This window comes from Perissodus microlepis, chromosome 16 (assembly GCF_051167445.1).
Source record: "Perissodus microlepis isolate ML-2025 ecotype Zambia chromosome 16, ASM5116744v1, whole genome shotgun sequence".
Classification (NCBI taxonomy): Eukaryota; Metazoa; Chordata; class Actinopteri; order Cichliformes; family Cichlidae; genus Perissodus; species Perissodus microlepis.
In genome coordinates this window covers 30,516,753-30,537,914 of record NC_140476.1, presented here as the reverse complement: position 1 = coordinate 30,537,914, position 21,162 = coordinate 30,516,753, and the positions used below count along the sequence as shown (strand labels likewise).

Sequence of the window (21,162 nt, the reverse complement as noted above, 5' to 3'; positions counted from 1 at the left end):
AGACACTCAGTCATTCCTAATCTGGGCGTCAGGTCCACCAAAGCAGAATAAGTTGTGGCATCAGGAGATGATCGGTGAATTTAAAAAAAAAAAACAAAAAAACCCACACACATTTCTGTCTTGCAAATTTCCTTCCTTAAACATAAAATTGAACATAAAGCTATACACACCTCACAGATTCATGGAGTTTATGATGATTTGATCTCAAGAGAAAAGACAATGCTGTGTTTGCCAAAAGCCAAAGAGTAGGGAACGATTTATATGGTGATGAAGGTTAAGCAGATACACTGAACCCCACTTGAACATTATTTGCATATTTAAAAGAAAAGGTAAAATGGAGCCTGGATAAAGTGCACGTGTATTTTTATTTATTTGTTTAATGTAGTTCAATACTAGCTGGAGAGTTGGCAAATGGAATAACATAATGCAAAAAGATTTTGTGAACAAAGTGTTTCTTTATTCAGGAAGCAATGAAATAATCAAGTGTTCTTCGTGAGAATTTTAGTTGCACCTATTCTATATAAAAGGCATATTTAAAAAGTGTTGCCTGTGAATGTTTTTCATTGTGTTAATCTCTCTGTTCACTTGGTCTTTGCGTACATATTATATGTTGATGTGTACACCTGCCACTTGCAAGGCTGTATTGTTTCTAACAATGTTAATAATTAATAAATATCATAAAGAACAGTGAAGGTTGATTTGAGGTAAAAATAGGAGCTGCTCTTGCTCCTCTCTCATCTGCTCCCTTTTAATATACGATCTGAGTGCAGCGATGCTGCAATAGAGCGAGGGAAATTGATGCTAATGCAGCTACCACTTCACCTCCAGTGATGGATCGGGAGCCACGCTATGAAGACAAAGTGTGGACTCTGCAAAAGGAAGGGACTCATTCATGTCTGATAGATGTATATTTGTTGTAGGCTGAGGTGCAATCAGCACTACCAAGCAGATCCAGTGTTTTCTTTAAGTTGTAATCAGGGAAATGAGCCTATAACTCCCGCTGTTAATCAATGAAGCTGTTTGCTGCATTAGGTGAAAGTATATGTAAACAGAACTGTTGAATTATTGGTGTTGATTGCAATAGTCTTAGAGTCAGTGGATGCATAATTAGTCTTTCTTTGATGCAACAGTTGATGGGTAAATGAAATTCCTCCAACCGCTCCTGTGTCATTTGGGTTGGGTTGTCTTGGGGCTTGATCGTGTTAAAGTGACTGAATATAACTTAAGTTCATCCACTTAACGACGGTCTTGTGGTTGGTTGTGGTGAACACTGGATATCCGTTCATCCATCCATGTTAAAGTTTATTCATCTGTAGTTGGTAATGATTAATCTACCTGTTGAACTGCTGCTGTAAATCCAGAAAAATTCACATTGCTTGTTCCCTCAGTTAGTTTAAGCAGTACATCATATAATGTACAGTGTATTGTTTGTATATATTTATTGCCTAGTTTTCCATGGCCACTCTAAAAATTTGAAACCAGACTGTGGAGACTGATCATGAAAAGCTTTTATGTGGATTTTAGTGCATATAAAAGGTTTATTTATATATACATTTACAAATCAAACACTTATACACTAACAGGGGACCTTACCAAGGAGTGATCCACACTATACTTAAAAAAAAGTTTACTTTAAATACATGTATACAGCACTTGGTTTGGCTTGCATCACTTTTCCTATTAATGACAGTACAGACCATAAGAATTTTGAAAACAGAAGAAACGCAGCAATTCTTTTGTAGCTTTCTTTTGTCTGTGCAAGTGCTGGAGTGAGGTAAGTGGAAAGATAATTTTGTAGTCGCTGACAGATTATTAGAAAAGGTCTCAATTTTTATTGGAAAGGTCTGAAACAATCAAGCCTGGAGAATGAGTGGAGTCTTTTGGTGAGCTCGGCCTTTCTCTGGCACCTGTCTATGTTATATCAATGAAAACTGTTAAGCTACTGTACTTTTTATCTGAATGGAAAGATGATATGAATATTTGTCTGCAGCACATAAATGATCCTGGTTGGAGGACAGCTTTAGAACTGGGAAGATAATAGGACCTGTACAAATGTGCAGTTGCCCTTGTTTGAAGTATGAAGTAAAAGCAGGACACGATTGTTTAACTTGAGTGTCCTAAAGTTTCATTTCTACAACGAAGAAACTTCATCTAACAAAAAACAGCACAGCAGTGCCCTTCAGTGCTGCGGAAACCCAGAAAATATGTTAGATCTCGCTTTGTTTACCAAATATGAGAAGGGAAAGCAAGTCCTTTTAAAAATGTTATGACTTTGTGTGTTACCAGTAAAATAATGCCCCATTCTTTTGACTTAAAGTGAGTCAGACGAATGATATTGCACCTTCAAGCGTTGATGATGATGCCAAGAATGGTATGCATGCTGGTATGTTTTATTAAGAGGAATTATTGATGAATCATCCTCATGCGTGAATGATACATTATAGCCGTAATTCTACATGTGCGCCATAATGATGAAGAAAAGTGTATTCTTTTTAGACTCCCCTGCAGTGTGCACCATGGTGTTGCATGACAGGAAGCTGGTATTCTCATGCAGTACTTCCAGTCAACAGGCTCACAGGCCTTTGGGATTTTAGCTCCTAGATACTATCTAGGAGCTAACCTCCATTCTTTGATTGGAAAAATGTTTCTCAGCTAAGACAGAAGAAATTACTTTTAAATGTGTTAAATTCTTTTTCCATTTCCCCAAAACTCTCTATTCCCCCTTTCTGTTTTTACTTTTTGTCATCAACTTGCTGTATCACAGCATCATTAGATAAATTCCCAGGAAAGATTGTGCTAATGAACTGAACAGAGCAATCTCTGTCCCTTGTCTCACCCGCTAGCAACCCTTAAGTTGTTAATGTCAAGTTGTAGCTTATTATACGCCACTAGCCGTCCCTCTCCCTTTAGTCAGCACTCTGCGTGCCAGTTGCGAGCACAGTTTGCCACAGGGAGCAGGAAATGTTCTTCTTTAAATGCGGTTTTGCTGCAGGTGTTGCAGTTTCACATTTAAAGTGCTACTGCTGCTTAGCTAAATTTCTTTGGGTGTCAGCACAAGCCCTTTGCCACAAAAATAAATTAATAAATAAAGATCATACACAGGCTCGTGCAAACATTGCGCTCCCTGTGTCTTGGCTCAGTGGATGTTTGAATGGCAGGGACCTCGATCCAGCAGGTTCAATTAGCGGTGGTAGCTGCTCCGAGGTGTGGCCCCCGTCATGAAAACATTTGACAAACAATCTGGCATCTGTGTAATTGTCTGGCCCAGACAGATGCTGATTGGACGACAGCGGCACGACACTGCACACTATTTTTATTTATTTATTTTCCTCCAGATTGAGGAGAGTGGAAAGAATAACTAACAAGCTTCACTCATTATCTCCCCATTACAAGCTCTGGGAAAAAAGGGGGGCGAGGGGTGAATACGAAGGAGGTGGCAGAAAACAGAACCAGGTTATTCTCCTTCACATCACGGAGGTCTGAGCTGGAAAATACTCCAATAGAGCAAACGCAAATGAGTATCAGCTGCAGCCTAATTTGTTTTTCCTTCAAACGAGAACAATCTGTGATTGCGTGTTGGTCATCATATTATATCGTTCTTTTCTTTTTTCTTTTGCAGGATGTCTGCTCCTCACTAAAAACGTAGACGGGCCTAAATTATACTAATGATGATATTTCATCATTCCCTGCAGGCACCGGGGAGCAGAAAATGGAATCTGATTCTACATGACTTAAATGATGCTATCTTTATGGCCAATAAATCCTGTTAGGGGAGTGTAAAAGATAGGCTTTTAATTCTGACTTTACCTCATGAGATGACATGACCCTCTTTACTCTGTGAGTAGTGTAACAGTTATATCTTAATCTTATTTAACAAATCCAATGGAAGTGGCTCTTTCATGCGTCATATGTGACAACCTCGTTCCCATGAATGTGACGTATAGTTCCACTTATACAAGAAGTTGTAGTGATTTTTTTTTTGATTTTTTTTTGTTAATTTTAATTGAATTAAATTTTTTTTTTAATGCAGTTGTATATTTTTGCTTTTTAACAGCACGTTAAAATATTAGCAAAATGTTTGAAAAAATTTGTGCGGGTTCAACTCAAAATATCTTTCAAGTTCTTTTGACTTCAGGAACGCAGTGTAATGTTTACTATTTATAATTGATTTTTGCATAATAATGGAGTTCTGTGACGAAGATGAATACATTACTGTATGTAGGTTTTAAACACAATTTTATCTGCTTGTAATTTTTGAAGAGTAAAGGAAGGAACAGCTCAGTGTTACTGGTCTTACTTCTAAACGAGGACCTTCTTATCTGTCATACTCATAGTGTGTGATGGATGCTCATGTTAAATATGGCCAAAGTTTGATTTTTTTTTTTATTTTTTTTTTTTAATAATTTTATTTTCAGTTCCAACAGCATGTTAATAGAAAAACTTTGAACATACAGTACTTTTGCTGTTCAATATTTACAATACCCCCAAAAATAACAGAAAGAGAGCAGCAAACAAACAACAACAAAAAAACCCACAAATATAAAAATGAAATGTATAAGGGACTCAGTGTACAGTTAACTATGATAGTGATATAGAGATCTGGTGTCAGGTCTTGATAAGCTGGTCATTTTAAATGTTTCCATGTACATTAGAAATGGCTGCCATGCCTTAAGAAATTTGGTGGTTGAACCTGATAGTATATATTTCATCATTTCATCAAGCCACTGTTCATGTGTGAGAGGAGCTTCCTGCTTCCTTCTTAAGTATAAGGCGCCTTGCAGTGAGTGAAGCAAAGGCCATAGAATTCGAATAGTATTTTTGAGAGATTGACGTTTCGAGGTGTCTCTCCAAAGATAGCTGTTAGAGCACAAGGATCAAATGAGAGATCGAGAGATCTCTCGATCTATCTATCTAAGTTAGCGACATTTAAACTGACATTCATGAGTCCAAATTTAAAACGTGTCACACGCATCATATTGTGCCAATGAGTAACCAAGCTCTTTATCTAGTGGAGTGGGGATCCAGAGGTGTAGTATAGGAAATAAGCTACTTATGGCATTTTAGTCTAAAGGATCAGATTGGATGTAGTACAGGGGAACAGTCTGTGATCCCCTCTGCAAAGAGATGAGCTCTTGGCTGGTTGCAGACTAAGGATTTCGTCCCTCTCTGGTAGCAGGAGTGGTTGAAGGGTTGTGAATGTGAGCCAGTCAGTGGCAGATGGGTGATGGAGATTTCAGGGGTGTAGCTGTGGGTAGAGAATTGAGATCCCCGTGTAGCACCAAGCGCTTGGCCCTCTTGTCTAGCCTGCCGTTGCTATCAGCTCATTCTTGTAAGCAGAAATATGAACCATTTAGTTGGATTTTTTTTTCCCTGAAAAGGCCAACAAAAGGAACCAGGTTATGCATCTTAGCCTCACACAGTGATTTAAAAGACCAAAGGTAAAAATCCAGAGTATAGCTGATTTTCTGTGAATATGGAGATGATATGTAGAGACGATGAGTGACAGCTCATGAAATCCAAAGAGACCATAATTTCATCTAAAAATGCCACCCTGGAACATTCTGAGTAGAGAGCTTCTCATTATCCTTCCAAAGGATGTTTTCCCGCGTCCCCTGGCCCTCGGCAGACTGACAGAACTTCAGAACCTAGTTGAACTAATCAACCATTTTCCAACATGGGTTTTTTATTCTTGCGTTAAGTTCATTGTCAATTTCCGCCCTCCTTCTCTCTCAGCATCTTGTCTGTGAGCAACAAAACAAAAGTAATTAGTGTCTGTCATCGCTAAAGGCTTCTGTAGCTTCATCTAATCTTTCCCATGCATACATATGCATACCCAGAGGAGAAGAGAGGAACCTAATGAACTATGTGGGTTTAGAAAGGGCTACAAAGAGAAACCGCAGAGCTCGAGAGTTTGGGAATGGCCCGATGGCTTGTCTTCCACAATATAATACAATGTGCATCTCAAGTCTGCCTGCTTAGCTGGTGAGACAAATTGAATCTACTCTTGCAGTAGTGTCTCCTTGTGTAGTGACAAGTGCAACTGATGCACTCAGAAACAAGTGGGAGAAGGAAATGATCTAGCTCTTCTGTGAAACAATGCATGCCTCCAGTAATAGATTATGACACAAGTCGCGGAAGAAACAGACATTGAAAAATTGCATAGATGCTTGTTGTGTTTATGAAGGATGCTTCTTGTTTCTCAAGCAGCTGTCTGTACTCACTTCAGTAGTCTTGAGTGTTTTTTTTGTCCTTGACATGTTTTACTCTGCTTTTATGTATTTATAGTCCGCCTTTCTCTCCTTTTCCCAATGCATGCGCTCAGATTTGCAGACTCTATCCGCGGGATGCTGAAGCTGATCCTGGTGCTGATGCTGGCAGGAGCCTCACTGGCCTCTACGTGGTTCACACTCACCTGTCTGAGCAGCTATACCCACCTCCCCTCCACTTCAGGTGAGTCCACAGCTGCATAAAATCTATGTATACCTGTGTCACTTGATCTTTATCCAGTGTGGATGGAAATGTCTTCAGTACATGCAGGTCACAATAACAGGTCTCACAGGCTGTACTGTATATCTGCTACATATTCATCAAAACCAGTTCATTCATTGATATCAGTGTTTGGGCTGCCTTTTCCAAAGCCAAATCAAAAGGCAGAGCAGCATGTCACCCGAAGCCACTAATTTTAGTCATCATCATCCATCATCATTCTCCAAGCCCTGGAACTGCCACTTAGCCCAGACACTGGCAGTCTGCAGCTGCCAGGCTCCATCCACCTGGCATCTCATAGAAGAGGGTGGTATGACACTGCAACAAAATCTGCCAAAACCAGTTATTATCCTAGTGTGGGACGGTCACTAGCATTTAAACACCGATAAGCGTAATCTTTGGTTTCTGAGAACAAGCAAACAGGTTTTGGAGGGAAATGAAATCCTCTATCTGATTTATTACCCATGCAACACAAGTCTGTGGGCCAGAAACCCCAAATTCTAGTATAGTCCCTCAGGAAAATATTCTGTGTTCTTGAGTAGTTGTGATCAATCGTGTCTCTTTCCTTCAAGGGATCTTCTTAAACCTGTTAGGAGCTGGTGGCATATAGGCTAATCTTATAACGCGAGGCGCGTGTGCAGCGGCTGCAGCATTTGATTTGAGCTCTTTGGTAGCACTGAATGAAAAGAATCAGGGGGGACAGCTGCCTTTGATGGCTGCAGCGTGGCGGTTAGATTCCCAGTCACAGGCAGGCAAGTGGGCACGCTGGGCCCTCAGAGGCACTGTGATTAAAGGGACGTGCAGGCTAATGGGGAGCTCGTTTGGACCAATCTGCTGTGATAAGGGAGATTGAGGGTGCCGTGATGCTCCAGAGGTGACTGCTTAATCTCGCCGCACATCCGCTCTAATACACGTGTTTTACTTTAGGGCCAGCTGAGGTCTGCAGCTGGGACGAGAGTACGCAAGTGCCTAACTTACTGAAACATTTCTGATTGGTCTACAAAGAAGAACACACAAAAACAAACCTGAATTATATTTTCTTTTTCCCCACTTCAGCACATAAATCAGCAGGTGTGTCCAGTGCACACGATTCTCATCATGCACAAAGAGCAAATGAGACGAGCTGTTTATTATATGGACATCTGTGCATTTTGGAAGTAGAAAAAGGAATTTTATTTTTAATGTAGTGTTGATTCTGTGAAATGAGTTGCATTTTGATTCAGAATGGGAATGAAGTTTTTTGTTACATACATTTATGGAAATGCAAACCAAGCGCATTAAAAACACCACCCAGGCCTTAGTTTCAAGTACATTTATATTTGCACCCTCCACTGAGCACCTGCTACCTTTAAAGCGGTCCTTTCTAAAACTGAGCGCATAAAGTGGGAATAGAATAACAACACAGTAAGGCAGAAAAACACATTTCAAATTGCAAAACTGCCACATTCAGGTAATCAGTGTGACACTTCAGACCAGGTATAAGTGACGGTGGGCTTGGGGTAGATGTGACTTGTTGTTTGGGTTACAAACTGGCCATTTTCTGTCAATACACCTCCAGTATATTGCTTTTGTTTTTGTTAAATTGCCACCTGAAGGGCTGGCAAATGAAATGTTGTTTTTAGGATGAGGGTTCGTCATAAATCTCAGTGCTGCTGAAAGCAAATGGTAGAGTACGAAGCTGTGGAAGGTGGAATAAATCACTACCGCTGTTCCATAAAGTTGACCAGTATGGCATCTTTTTTTTTAAAAATTGCTCATTTGAGATTTGAAACCCTCTTTCATCAAAGCTTCCAATTAAACTGTAGCTTATTCTGCCCCACTCTCTGTTTTCACAGCAATCCTGTACACTTCCTGCATCCTGGTCGGCATTTTTATTAACAGCAGTGTTCCGATATTCTTCGAGCTGTTCATTGAGACGGTGTACCCGGTCCCTGAAGGAATCACCTGTGGAGTTGTCACTTTCCTGGGTAACCTCGTCACGGGCCTGCTCCTCTTCTTCCTCACCTTTTACTGTAAAGGTATGCTCAAAACATAAATGGTCATTCGTTAATTGAATGCGCTCATTTTCACCCCTATTCTGCCCTCGTTTAGTGTCATGGGGTAAGAACAACACCAGTTAAAGCACTAATTCGTGTACTTTATGAGGCTCTACGAGCAAAAGTGTAATATAGTAGTCATAACAAACAGTTCTCATCTCTGAGAAAACAATACTATCTGTGTTACTGCTCAACAATCCCCTTATGCTTACTTTGAAAGTCCAGTCGTCGCTACACAGCTAGCCCTGCCTCCATCTTGTTGACTGGGTGAGCATGTTGTTGTTGTTGTTGTTGTTGTTGTTGTTGTGGCAGTCCTTGACATCAGCTGCCTCTTTAGTAAGTTGTTCTGACAGAATGACTTCAACTCCACCATCTTGGACTGCATGTGGCAACACTAGCCTTTGTTCTGTTCTGGAGCTCCACTGTGATCTCAAGGGTCGGCCTTAGGAGGTGGTAAACACTGGTTTCTGAGGAGAACAAGTACTTCTGTCATCAGCTGCAGGCCAATGCCAAGGAGTTGGAGTTCATTCAGCAGCCCGGATGCTGGAGAGGCATCTGATTACACTGATTGCCTATTTGCTTATAATATATATACGTTACAAAATGATTAAGATATTTGCTCGAGACAACTTTATGAACTCCTTAAACTTATTAGGAAATCACAAAGTGTGTGTGCGTGTGCCCCAGTGTGCATGCACATGCTCTTGCCCAGCATGAATAGCATGAAAATCTGATAATTATATCTTCATTAGTGTAGTGGCTTTCAAATGGTGGGGCATGAAGCCTCTGCAGGTGGGGTGCAGACAACCAGGTGAGAAAATGTGAAGCGAAATTAGTTTGCATTTTATTTTTATTTTTAATATGTGGGAGGTATAAAAACAAAGAAGCGCTGCTGCTGCTGCTGCACCGACCTTTATTCTATTTTGATTCAATTAAGATGAAGTTGAATCCTTTTTTTTTTTTAATCATTATTATCATTATTATTATTATTGATATTTGATGGAAAAACTAGAGAGAACCTTTTCAGCTTTTGAAGAGGGGCACGCCAGAAAGTGTGAAAACTACTGCATTGGTGTACCATCACTAAGAGCAGTTGTAATTTCTCATAATTAGATGGCAAGTTGGGTTCTTCTTTCTGTTTTGTTTTTGCTTGCTTTGCCCAGTTTCTACAGTAGCCGAACATTAGCTCTGGAGACGGCGTCATTTTTGACAGCGAGGGGCGAAGAACGGTTATCTGTTCCTGTAAAGGTTTCTCGCACTTCCCAAAATCTGGAGTTTTCATTGTTTACTAAAATCCATTATAGCCCTATAGACGCAGCAGATAAAAGAGGGGGGGGGGCAGCAGGAAAATTAGGTTTCTGTGCGATTGACATGTTTAGAACAAAGAGAGAAACTTCCTGCTGAAATTTAGCCAAAGCCTCATCTTTTCGTTGCAGCGTGACAGAGTTTGATATGATAACCTGCTTCTCTTCTACCTTTGTGGTTTTCACAGGAGGAAGTGAAAGTAAAACAAACCCAAAAGTGTGTGTGTGTGCGCGTGTGTGTGTGTGTGCGTGCGCACATGCATGCATAGGTGCGTGTATTTACAACCACATGAATGTGTGTGTTGGTGTGTACACGGGACCAGGGACCATGTTTTTCCCTGTGATCTTTGCCCACCTGCCTTCAGTTTCTCTGTAAGTTTTGTTGTTCAAAGCTCCAATTATCTGCTGTTACACATCCATCACAGACGGGCACTTCTTTCACCCTGTTTGTTTGAATGAATATGATATTTTCAGAAGCCTATAAATATTTATGAGCTTCATTTTCGAAGTCCTTGTGATTGCTGCAAGGCTACTGACAGCGGCTGCCTGAAAACTGCATCTCAATCCTGCCTTCTGGGTTGTTTTGCCAGTGCAGAGGGAATACGAATGTTTGACCAGAGGCCCTCGGGATCCACTAACAAGTACAACAACCAGATCATGAAACCTGCTTGCCTTGCTGGGAGGGAGGAAAAAGGCTGTAGCGTGATACAGATGGCATTATGGGACAATTTCAAGACTTCAGCTAACAGTTTTTATCCTGGGTTAATCTGTAGGTCATATCTGAAAATGGTGAAATGTTGCCGAGGTGAAGTTCACAGCATTTTTTTTTTTTTTTTCACTTTTCACATTTCCCAAGTGTCAGTAATTTATTGTGGATTCTTGCTGTGCGGCTGTCATTTTAGGATATTCTTGTTATTTTATGAGCTGAGATGGCCTCCAGCAATTTAAAATGTGTAACTGAAGCACTGCAGTACACTTTCACTGACGTGCAAGTTCCTAGTCCATGTTTGAGCACCTCCTGTCTTCTGAGAAATGATTTTGTCAGTTTTAGTTTACAGAACTAAACGTACCTGCTGCTGTCACAACTTTCTTACCCAGATAGATGGTAGAAAAACTCTGAGCTCAGATTGTTTTACTTCCAAGATTACAGCAGCAAAGTAGACATTTGGGACTTCAGTCATCTGATAGAGCGGCCATAGAAGAAAATATGAATCTGTTAGTTTTTTTGTTGTTGTTGTTTTTTTAAATTAGGATAACCGGTGGAGAGTCTCTCTATATAAGCCAGTGAAGAAGCGATGACCTGTCCAGTGTGTACTTTATCCACCCTGTGTCAGCTGTTATAGTCTTCAACCACTCTGCAACACTGAGTTGGATAACCAGTTAAAAAAAAAAGATGGATGGAACCGGAAACGTGTCAGTACAGTAGTAAATCATAGATCACACAGAATTGCTTTGGGTAGAGCAGCCGCACACATGGACACACACACTAATCACAAGAGTAGGACTTATAAAGAATACATGCTGTACCCTCTGCTCCACACCCGTCTGCAGCACCTGCTGATGGACTGCTTTGTCTGTGTGTGGTCCATTCTTTGCATGTTATTGTGCACTTAATATATTGCTGCATGTCTATGTGTATGCACACATGTGTCTTTGAGGGAAGGTGTGTGTGTCTGTGTGTGCGTGTGTAGGTGGGTGGGTGAGCTAAAGGGTTTCTGTTGTGCTGAGATGAGTCCTGACAACTTCCTGTGACAGCTGGGGAGAAGATCAAGCTGAGATGATGGAGGCCTTTGCTGCTCTTTTTCTTCACTTCTCACCCTGAAGTTGGGAAGGATGTATCGGAGTTCTCTTGTCAGTTCTCACTGCTGCAGGCATTTTAATATGAGTTTGCAGAATCTGTGCCGATTGCCACCTACAGTCTGTTTTACCTGCCAAATTTACATGAAATCAACCTTTTTCTGAGGTCAGATATCATTAGTAAGATAAATTAGCGTGTTGTGCATATAATGATATAAATGGTGTAATTTGGTTGTCGGAAAGTTGGCTGTATAGACGAAGTGAAATATGAGCCTGTGGCCCAGCAATGAGGGGATCAGTTTGAGATACTTAGCTGGCATTGTTTGGGGTTGTCTCCTTTGGGTGACATGTTCACTTGAAATCAATGCATAGTTGTTCTTGGAGATTAGGGTTTAACTACAGAAATATTTCCTGATTGCAGTGGGGTCTTCCAGAATTATTGAATAGTTTGAAGTGATGCAAATTATGTTCTTAAACTAAAAGAACACCTATATGAATTTTGAACCAATGTGAAGCACTATACACAATCATCCTCACCATGTCAAATGATGGAGTACCCTTTCCTATCCATTTGCTTCCATACTTCCAGCAGAGTTTCAGACTTATCGGCTCAACTTCAAGGCACAGTGACATCAGTTTCAGCTTACCACAGATAGATGGTTATCTGTCTGTCTCATCTGACCTAATTACCAGATCAGTGCAGAACTGTTCTTTAAAAAAAAAAAAAAAAAGTAATCCTTGCATACAGTACTGTGTCAAAGTCTTGAGGTACTCCTAATTTCTTTTTCCTATTAGGTATATTTGTGCAGTGAGTTATTGGTAAAACAAAACATGCATGACGTTACAGCACAGCCTGAACTCTTTGGCAGCTTTCTTGTCATTTCTTTAAGCAGTCTTCAGGAATAGTTCTCCAGGCTTCTTGAAGGACATTCAAAGCTCTTCTTTGGATTTTGGCTGCTTTTTGTTGCATTTTCTGTCATATGGATCCCACATTGCTTCAGTAATGAGATCCAGGATCCTGGGAGCCCAGTTCAATGCTGATAATATCCCTTCGAGTGTTTTAAAATTCATATGAGTTTGCTGGCAGCACGCTGAGATATGTTTTTGGCTAATATTTCTTTAGGAATCACCTTGTTGGTGCAAAAATGCATTTTCATCTTTCCTATTTCACACAACGCGCTCTGTTTAGACCCAGAGCAAACAGTATTGTTTGACTGATGGCCCTTAATATAAAAACTTCGGACTTTACGTTTCCCAGTTTTGCTTTAAGTTATTTTGTTATTTACATAATAATGTAAATAACCTAATAATGATCCTTATTGCTGTTTTAGAGGAGCGGTGCTTCAAAGGATAGTTGCAGATTTCTGTCACAATCTGCAGATTATACAGTACAAATAAAATGTTCACGTTTCTCCAACGTTGTCTTCCCAACAGTTTCACTGAGATCTACACTGGATGGCCAGGAAGCGTTCGCGATGTCTTCTCCGGCGCTGATAATTGGCGTCTGTCTTGTGTCAGTGGCGTAAAAGACGGATTTAATGCGACATGACCGTTCAAACAGCAGTCGCTTTCTTAAACATCGGATATGTATCGGATTCAGGACCACATACGAAAGTGACCCAGATCGGATTTGAAAATATCGGATTTGTGCCGTTCACACTGTCACACCATGATCGGATATGGGTCGCATAGGGTCAAAAAAATCGGATTTGATGCGCTTTCGCCTGCAGTGTGAACGTAGCCTAAGTTCACTATTTGAGTGAAAATGATCAGGTATAAAGCAGCCAAGAAAAGTCCAAAAGAAAACTTTGAAAGTCTTTCATCGGTGTAAATCTACTGTAGGAGAAGTGTCCAATTTGAGTGTGGATATTAAACTGTGACTGTAACCATTGATCTTTAAAAAAAACAAAAGGCAGGTGGCCGTGTCCTTCCTGGTCTATAAATTGGCAGCACTCTGTTCTGTTTGTTCTCTCGAGCATTATCACTCCTGCAAGAATAAATTTAGATTATTATGTAAATTCCCTTTGGAGTGTTTTAGTGGGCTGGCTAATTGCTCTAATGTCCTTTCTTTACTCTCATATTGTATTTAGCAAGTAATGTGCAAACTTCAAACCCCCTTCACCTTCTGATATTCATGAATATGGCAACTTTCACCTTTAAAGATGTCCACCTATTCCCAGTTTATTGTTCATTTTAGGGTTTTCCTTTTGGCTGCCCACTGCCTCGTTATGCATTCTGAATTATAGCTCCTTCTCCCTGAGAGCAAGGGGGCGTTTATGAATTTACCCTCTTGTCCGTTTTAATATCTGTGAGGAGCTGGTCTTGGATCAGTGAGCTCTAACTGGCCTTTTGACTGTCATGTTTTAAAAAATTCCCAAAAGTCTCTAAACCATGTGACTCAGAAATGTGAACGGAGCCTCTGGGCCGTATATCTGTACTTGTCCCTCTTTTCCGATTTCATCTGCTGCGCATTTGTGTCATTTTGTAGCGAGCATGGAGGGGAATGCAAATCAGCAGAGAGGTATTGTGGAGGAAGAAGAGCGTTAGGAGGTGGAGGATGAGTGGAACTTCAGTTGCATAGGAGGAAAACACAAATTATTCACTATTGAGAAATAATTGGCACAGTTCTAAGGTCCCAGGGTTTCTTTTCTTTTTCTTTTGGCTAAACTTTATAGTCTCTGAAGTGAAAACGCCTTCGCTGCCTTTTTCAAGCCCCTATAAAGATGGCGGAGAAGTTAAAAAGAAAGAAAGAAAAGGCAAACAACCTTTTTTTGTGTAGGACTCAGTCATTCCTGAGAGAATAAAAGTTTCATTTGCTGCTTTTCATTTTTGCAACAGTGCCACACACACCTTTGCACTCATTCTCAGTGATCTCCTTAAGTAAGTGTTCTCACCAACCTGTACGCAGACAGTTGTCATTTTGTGATGGATGGTCTTTACACCAAGCTGAGGTCGCTATCTTCATGCGTGACCCCAATCCTCTCAAACAAAGGCGACGGCCGTAAAGGAGAAGCGAGCTTCATTAATTATACCGCTGCATTGACCTCAATTAAGACTGATTAAGGCCATAAGATGCTTGTCGGCACACGTCTCAGTCTTCATCTGTAGCACCTTTCTGCTGACCGTGGCAGCCATAGGAATGGGCTGTTATTATGGTTAACTGTCCAGTGTTCACAGCGGTGTCCTCTGACTGTGATCATACAGTCACAGTGAACCCAGTGTAGTTCATGACATCAGCGATCAGTCGGATTGCCATTTGTCCTGTTAGAATTAGGAGACTGTGATGATGGTCAAGAATGCCATCTTACATCTGTGCTCGAATCAAAACAATCTGAAAAGGTAAGTATTAAAACTTTAGCAGAGTTGAATAACAAGAACGTGAGTGTGACCTGGTTTTTTTTTTATTTGGATCCCTCTACAATTCACAAGAATCTGCTCTCATACTTCAGTGCTTAATCAACTTCCAATGAAATCAAAGCCATGTGTATCATTTTCCATTCCAACAAGAACTGTTATTCACACGAGCGCTGAGCTCGACTGTAATATTGGTAAAAATGGTAAATGGCCTGTATTTATATAGCGCTTTACTAGTCCCTAAGGACCCCAAAGCGCTTTACATGTCCAGTCATCCACCCATTCACACACACATTCACACACTGGCGATGGCAAGCTACATTGTAGCCACAGCCACCCTGGGGCGCACTGTATTCATAGTGTCTGCGTGTGCCCCTCTGCTGCCCGTGCAGAAATGCTGTCATTAGGATCATTTATGGAATAGTAATATCTTAAACTGGGTTAGGTCTGGTCAAGAACAAGGTCTTTGGCAGTATTAACACAACTTAGCAAAATAGCAAATGATCCAGTGGCTTGAAATATAACTTTGCCACCTGTTGCATGCTGCTTGTATCCTTGTATACAGTGATCATGATCTTATTGGCATTGGCTTTATCTGTCATTTTAGACATGCTGGCAGATGTTGTTCATTTACTGCTGCAGAATTTTATGTAGACATGTTGAGACATGCACTTTTTTTTTCTATATCATTTCTAATATAATTCAGACTTCAGATCAAAGTGGGCTGTACGTGGCCCACGATGCAAAATTAGCTTGTAGTTAAAGTCTTGGGGATGATCGACTCACAGAGCAGACGGGAACATTAGGCAGGAGTAGATTTTGATGTTAGATTGATAGTGTTTGATAGCACAGTACAATGAAAGTCACCCAAAAAAAGTCAGTCTTTCACTTTTATTTCCCCCCTTTGCGCCGGAAAACACAAGTCTGTTATAGATAAATGGCTCATCTTTTTTTAAGACTTTCAGGTCTTCATCACTTGATTTTTGAACATTCAGGGTAGAACATCTAAAGATCAATCTTGGCCACTGACATGGATAAATGTCACGTTTTTTGGCGACGCATTGACAACGGCCAGCACGGCCATGATAATAAACACCCTCTGGATGTGATCTGAGTTTCTCCTGTTAATTGGTTTCACAGATCTCTACAAGCCGACACAGTGATGCAGTCGTATGACAGAAAATGTATTTATTTACTTTCAACTGATCACCACAATAATGCGAGATGATTATTACTGCAGGTGCTGTGATGCTTCTTATCTATTCGTTGCTTCTGAGACTACAAAGATCCGAACAAATGTTTACTCTGCGGTGTCATGTAAACTGTCAGACAATGACACGGTATGTCAATGTGTCCTAATGAGCAGGCTGCATGCTCTGTGAACAGAGGGGCAGACGATGTCATGCTGCACATTTAGTTTTGCTCTGTCGTTGCAGTTGCATTCCACCATAGCAGCTGGAAAAAAACAGACAAGGTTTGGAAATTAAAAATAAACCCACTGCATTAAGTTTTACGTGTGTGTTTTTAAACTTGGAGCAGTTCATTCATCCTCATAATGCCATAGCAGCACTGACAGGGACAATTAGTAGGGACTGGTAGAGATACGAGGACAAAAAAGGATGAGAGAGACAAAATTCTTTACAGAAATGGGTTTTACCAGCTCCTTGGCTTCTATTTCATAAAACATTCCCCGTCATCACCACCTTCCTCTTAGACAACCTGTTTATCAGTAACTTAAAAACCCCACAAAGTGCTTCAGTGCTGAGTATAAAAGCCTAATAATCAAATATGTAACAGCATGAGGATGTGGTGATCAGTTGAAAGTAAATAAATAAGAGGGAATTTATAAAAAAAATCCAAAATACTGTAGAAAAATGATGAAAATGGGTTTGAAAAACTTTTTTTTTTCTCTCTCTCTCCAAGCTTTTTAAGTGTTTCAAAACCAATAGTCCAGCAAGTGCTCAGCCTTGAGTTTAAGACAGAAATCAGCTGCTCGCTACGTTGAAGGAAAGTTTGCAGGAATGCAACACATGTCGAGCCAGAGGAAGCGTTAAGATATTATAATGGTCATTAAAGCAAACAGGTGATCGGATGAGCTTCAAAGACTTGGAGCTACTTTCACTTCTTTCTTTGCTGCTTCCTTTTATTCAATTTTAATCTTCTCCCTTCATCCTCTGCTCCCGAGTTCCCGTTTGCTCACTCAGACTTGAACTCCCTTTCCTCCATACTTGGCTTCACGTGCATCTTTAGAAATCAGAGAGGAGTAATTGGCCGTTTTCACCACATCACTTGGTTGAATTACTCCGATTGCTAAACTCCACATTAGCATTCATTTAGGGCCGTGGGCTCAGACCCACACGCTTGCACACTTTGTCTCTAACTTTAAATGGACACGTCTTTGTTGTGTGAACGTGTAAGATAGGGAGACAGTTAGACCGAGACTGCAGGTCAGATAAACAACTCCATTAACCTGCCTCCTTGCCAGGTCTCCTGCTGTCCGGCTCGCACGGTTCTGATTAATGAGGCTGATTCAGGAGTCTTGACTTCTCTCTGCAAACACCCTTATCCAATCCCTCACCTCCCTCTCCCCTCAAGCCCCTTCACCACCTTCTTTTTGCCCCAGTTTATCCTTTACTTTCATCTTCGCACTTCTGGCCGCACATTATTCCTCCTCACGAAAGCGGTGACGCATCAATCATGTGGATTTGTGTCGTACGGCCAGGACTCATAATTTACCACAAAGAGGCTGTGCTGTGCAGTCCGAGCAGCGAGCTCTTCAAGCATCGATCTGGTCAGCTGATTAATGACTTTATGAAAAGGATGTCGACTGGACACGGAGTTGAGCCGGTGTGAGTTGTGACACATTGTCCTGGCATGTATTCCTGGATTCTGCTGCCTGTTACAACCTGATGTTCTCTATATTTACTCTGTCAGCTTCCTGCTTCCACTGCAGCCTGTATCCTGGCTGAGATATTGGCCTTCACCAAGCGGGAAAGATTCAGCCTAACATCTTTGTCAGGACAGAGTCTCAAACACCTGCAACTCGCAGCCCTCGCTGAGAGAGGAGCAGCTTCACAGCGAGAAGAGCAGCTTCCCAGCGAGGGCTGCTTAATGCACGTGAAAGGAAGAGTTCATCGATTTGTGTTTTGTCCAGGCTTTAGACCCGTGTTTACGTGTGTGCGCACGTGCAAGCGTGCATGATGACAATCTGTGGCACGCATCACGGAGGCTGAACAAGCAGAGGTTATGTGTCTGAGTGCTGGTGAGTTAAGATGCCGACGGTTCAGCGCTGGTGTGAGGCTCCCATCTGCCCTCCAGATTCAGCATTATTGCAGACAGCCAGAGCACCTCTCCTGTGGTTAATGGAGCTTGAACAGAGCAGAGAAAATAGAACACCTCATTCTGCACCATGTTTAGGTTCAAGTGTAGGTCAATGATAATAGGGAACACTGCCAATATCATTGAATTATTGAGAGTGATTATGAAAGACAGCACAGGCTGCTTCTGTTTTGTGTGGCATGTCAGAAATTCCTGTTGATTAGCCATTAGGGCTGTTAATGCTAATTAATCATTCAATGTCATTTCATGTGAACATCTCCTTTAGGTTTCTGTATATATGTGGAGTCATATTTTATTATAAAGGAGCACAGTGTCATATGTAGGGGTTTGTTGCTGTGTACCAGGAACTCTGGTCGTGTCCTTTTCAGATTCTTTTTATTTATTTTTTGATGTGACCACCAATACCACAGTCATTTAACCATGATGATAGAGTCTTAATTGGCCGTGATGAGAGCCTAACCAAGATTTTGCTACAGTTCAGATCAGCTGATATCAAAGCTGACCCTCAGTTTGATGCTCCTTTTGCGCATTTAAAAAATACAAATACAGCGATGCTTTTTAGGTTGCTTCTTACTCTGGCCACCTTATGCTTTCCAGATATGTGCACAGAGGTGAATTGTGGGCAGGGATCTCTTTTAAATATAGTGGTACTGACTGAAAGTTATCAGGAAGCCAAGAGGGAAAAGGTTGAAGAGGCAAATGAGAAATGCACAGTTGTCCATCAAAATCAGAGTGTGGCTCTCTCCCAAACCATTTCGATAGAGGTCTGGTTTAATTAGGCCAAAATGACTGTTTGGTACCAAGATGGCTGCCAAGTAGGAAAACTTGCTTAAAGCTCTTTGGTGATTGAACAGAAATCTAACTCGTGCTTGTTCCCTTTCTTGTCTTCATCTAGATGTGTCGTGGCTGAACTGGTGTCTAACTGTCTCCTGTCTCTTCAGCCTCGTCCTCATCCTCTTCTTCAGGGAGTCCTACGATCGCCTCTACCTGGACGTCTTTGTCTCTGTGTGACACTATGAGGATGCAAATGTGCAACCGAATAATAAAGGACTAAATGATAACTCTTGCACAACGAAGATGAGAAAAGGGAGATGAAGGGCAAGTGAACCACCTGCGCTCTTTTAACATGTAATGTTTTAGGAATAAGCGTGATCTCAATGTTTACTCTTTATAGGTGATCGACTCAACGCCATATGACTATTTAACTCGTTATTACCTCCTTTTGTCTCAGTGTTTGTATGTAAACGAGCTTTTGTGACGGCTTGAGTTTTCTTTACCGGGTACAGCATGACGGACGGTTGTTTATTAACTGATGATGTAACATTTAAAGCTGTAATCAGTGTGCCCCCCCTCTTCCCGCCTTCCTGCCATGCGGCTGTTTGCATCCCTCCTCCTGATCATCATCCCTGCAGAAACTGGACACGCTCAAAATTACTGCACATCACGTTTACTACAGATCGGTATCAGAGGTGTGCCCCTAACGAGGGTGGAAAGGAAACATTTCCTCAGCCAATCAGCAGGCCTGGCTGTACTGGATCTCCTGGTGTTGTTGGCTGTTACAGATGTGCTCGTGGTGAGTTTGCCTGTAATATTGCCTGTCAGTGAGAGGCAGGGACTCGCACCCTGTTTTATCAGCCTCTCGAGACGAATCTCATGGAAAAAATCACCCAGATTTCGAGACATGGGCCGGGACCAGACACACCTGGAGTCTTCTACCAATCTGCTGCACATGTGGAAGAAATAAAATGCTCTCTGTGTTCTGCCTGTTTATAGATAACTGTATCAATTTCTGGGAGGTTTGCTTTTTAATTTGACATTCGTTTGGGGGTTTTTTGTTTTGTTTTTGGGGTTTTTTGATCGTTTTTATTCATTTGTTTCCTCAGAAATCTGCCAGTATTTACTGGAAACATCTCAACACTAACAAAGCTAAAGAGTTAAAAAAGAAAAATCATAACAGGATGAAAATTTCAACCCCTGCTAAGATCCACAAAGATGAGACAGGTTGTTTTATTATACAGACTGGATTACGCAACATTTGAATTACCAAGCTGCTGGTCTCCAAAGCACCAGCGGGTGTTTTGCACCAAACATCTGTCACTTACATTTCTAACTTGTTCATGTTTGTGTCTTTGCCTTGCACATCACTTATGACAGAAGTGTTTGTGTTTTCCTTTAGGTCCTCTAAACGGTTTCCTGGTGCTTTTTCGTCTTTTTCTTTCTTTCACACTTTTTTTTTTTTTTCTTGTACGGAAAAAAAAAAAGGGACGTGTTGCCTTAATTGCCCAGTGCAGTGCGTTCAGCCTCCCTCTCCTCTACACTGTGACTATTTTATGTGTAAATTTTGTAAAAGGTCATGTTGTTCTGTTTTGTGGCACACGCTCTGGTCACACTGTGGTGTCCCGGGTTTTGGTGATAAATGTTCTGTGGAAAAGAACAAACATGACTGTCAGATATTTCCAGCACCTTATTAAAGAGCATTTTACAAATAATACTGCTGCTGTTCTCCTATTGTTATGCTAATAAAGGTTATTGAAAACGTACCTCTGGATAACTTGTAGCCACCTGACATCAATTTGTGCTTCCCAGAGTTAATCTTTGATTTTAGTTTCTTTGGCCACTGACCTGTTCATTTGTTGCTTTTTTTTTTCTTTCACATCACAGTCGTTCTCTGACCTTTCCCCAGAGGACACTTGCCTTTATTCAGAAGCAGACGTTTCCTGTGCTGTGCGCTCACACAGCTTTTTCAAACACTGTGTCCCTCTCACTTTAACGCACCCTGTTTAGGCTTTACATACATTGCACTGTGATCCTTAGTCAAAATGCAGTCTTCAACATTTTGGATCATC

At 41.1% G+C, this 21,162-nt stretch overlaps 1 protein-coding gene across 2 annotated transcripts in view; it reads left to right on the top strand.

The window, feature by feature from the left end:
* The window catches only part of slc49a4 (solute carrier family 49 member 4), a 43,967-nt gene extending 23,111 nt beyond the window's left edge, over window positions 1–20,856 (top strand). Inside the window, exons 7-9 of one of the 2 annotated variants that reach the window (XM_084908119.1) lie at window positions 6,323–6,450; window positions 8,322–8,504; window positions 19,258–20,856. In XM_084908119.1, coding sequence (XP_084764245.1) covers window positions 6,323–6,450; window positions 8,322–8,504; window positions 19,258–19,370 — 424 coding nt within the window. In that variant the 3' untranslated portion in view covers window positions 19,371–20,856. Of the gene's footprint in view, window positions 1–6,322; window positions 6,451–8,321; window positions 8,505–19,211 lie in introns of both variants that reach the window. The other variant, XM_084908118.1, reaches the window with a different exon arrangement.
* The last annotated feature ends 306 nt before the right edge of the window (window positions 20,857–21,162 follow it).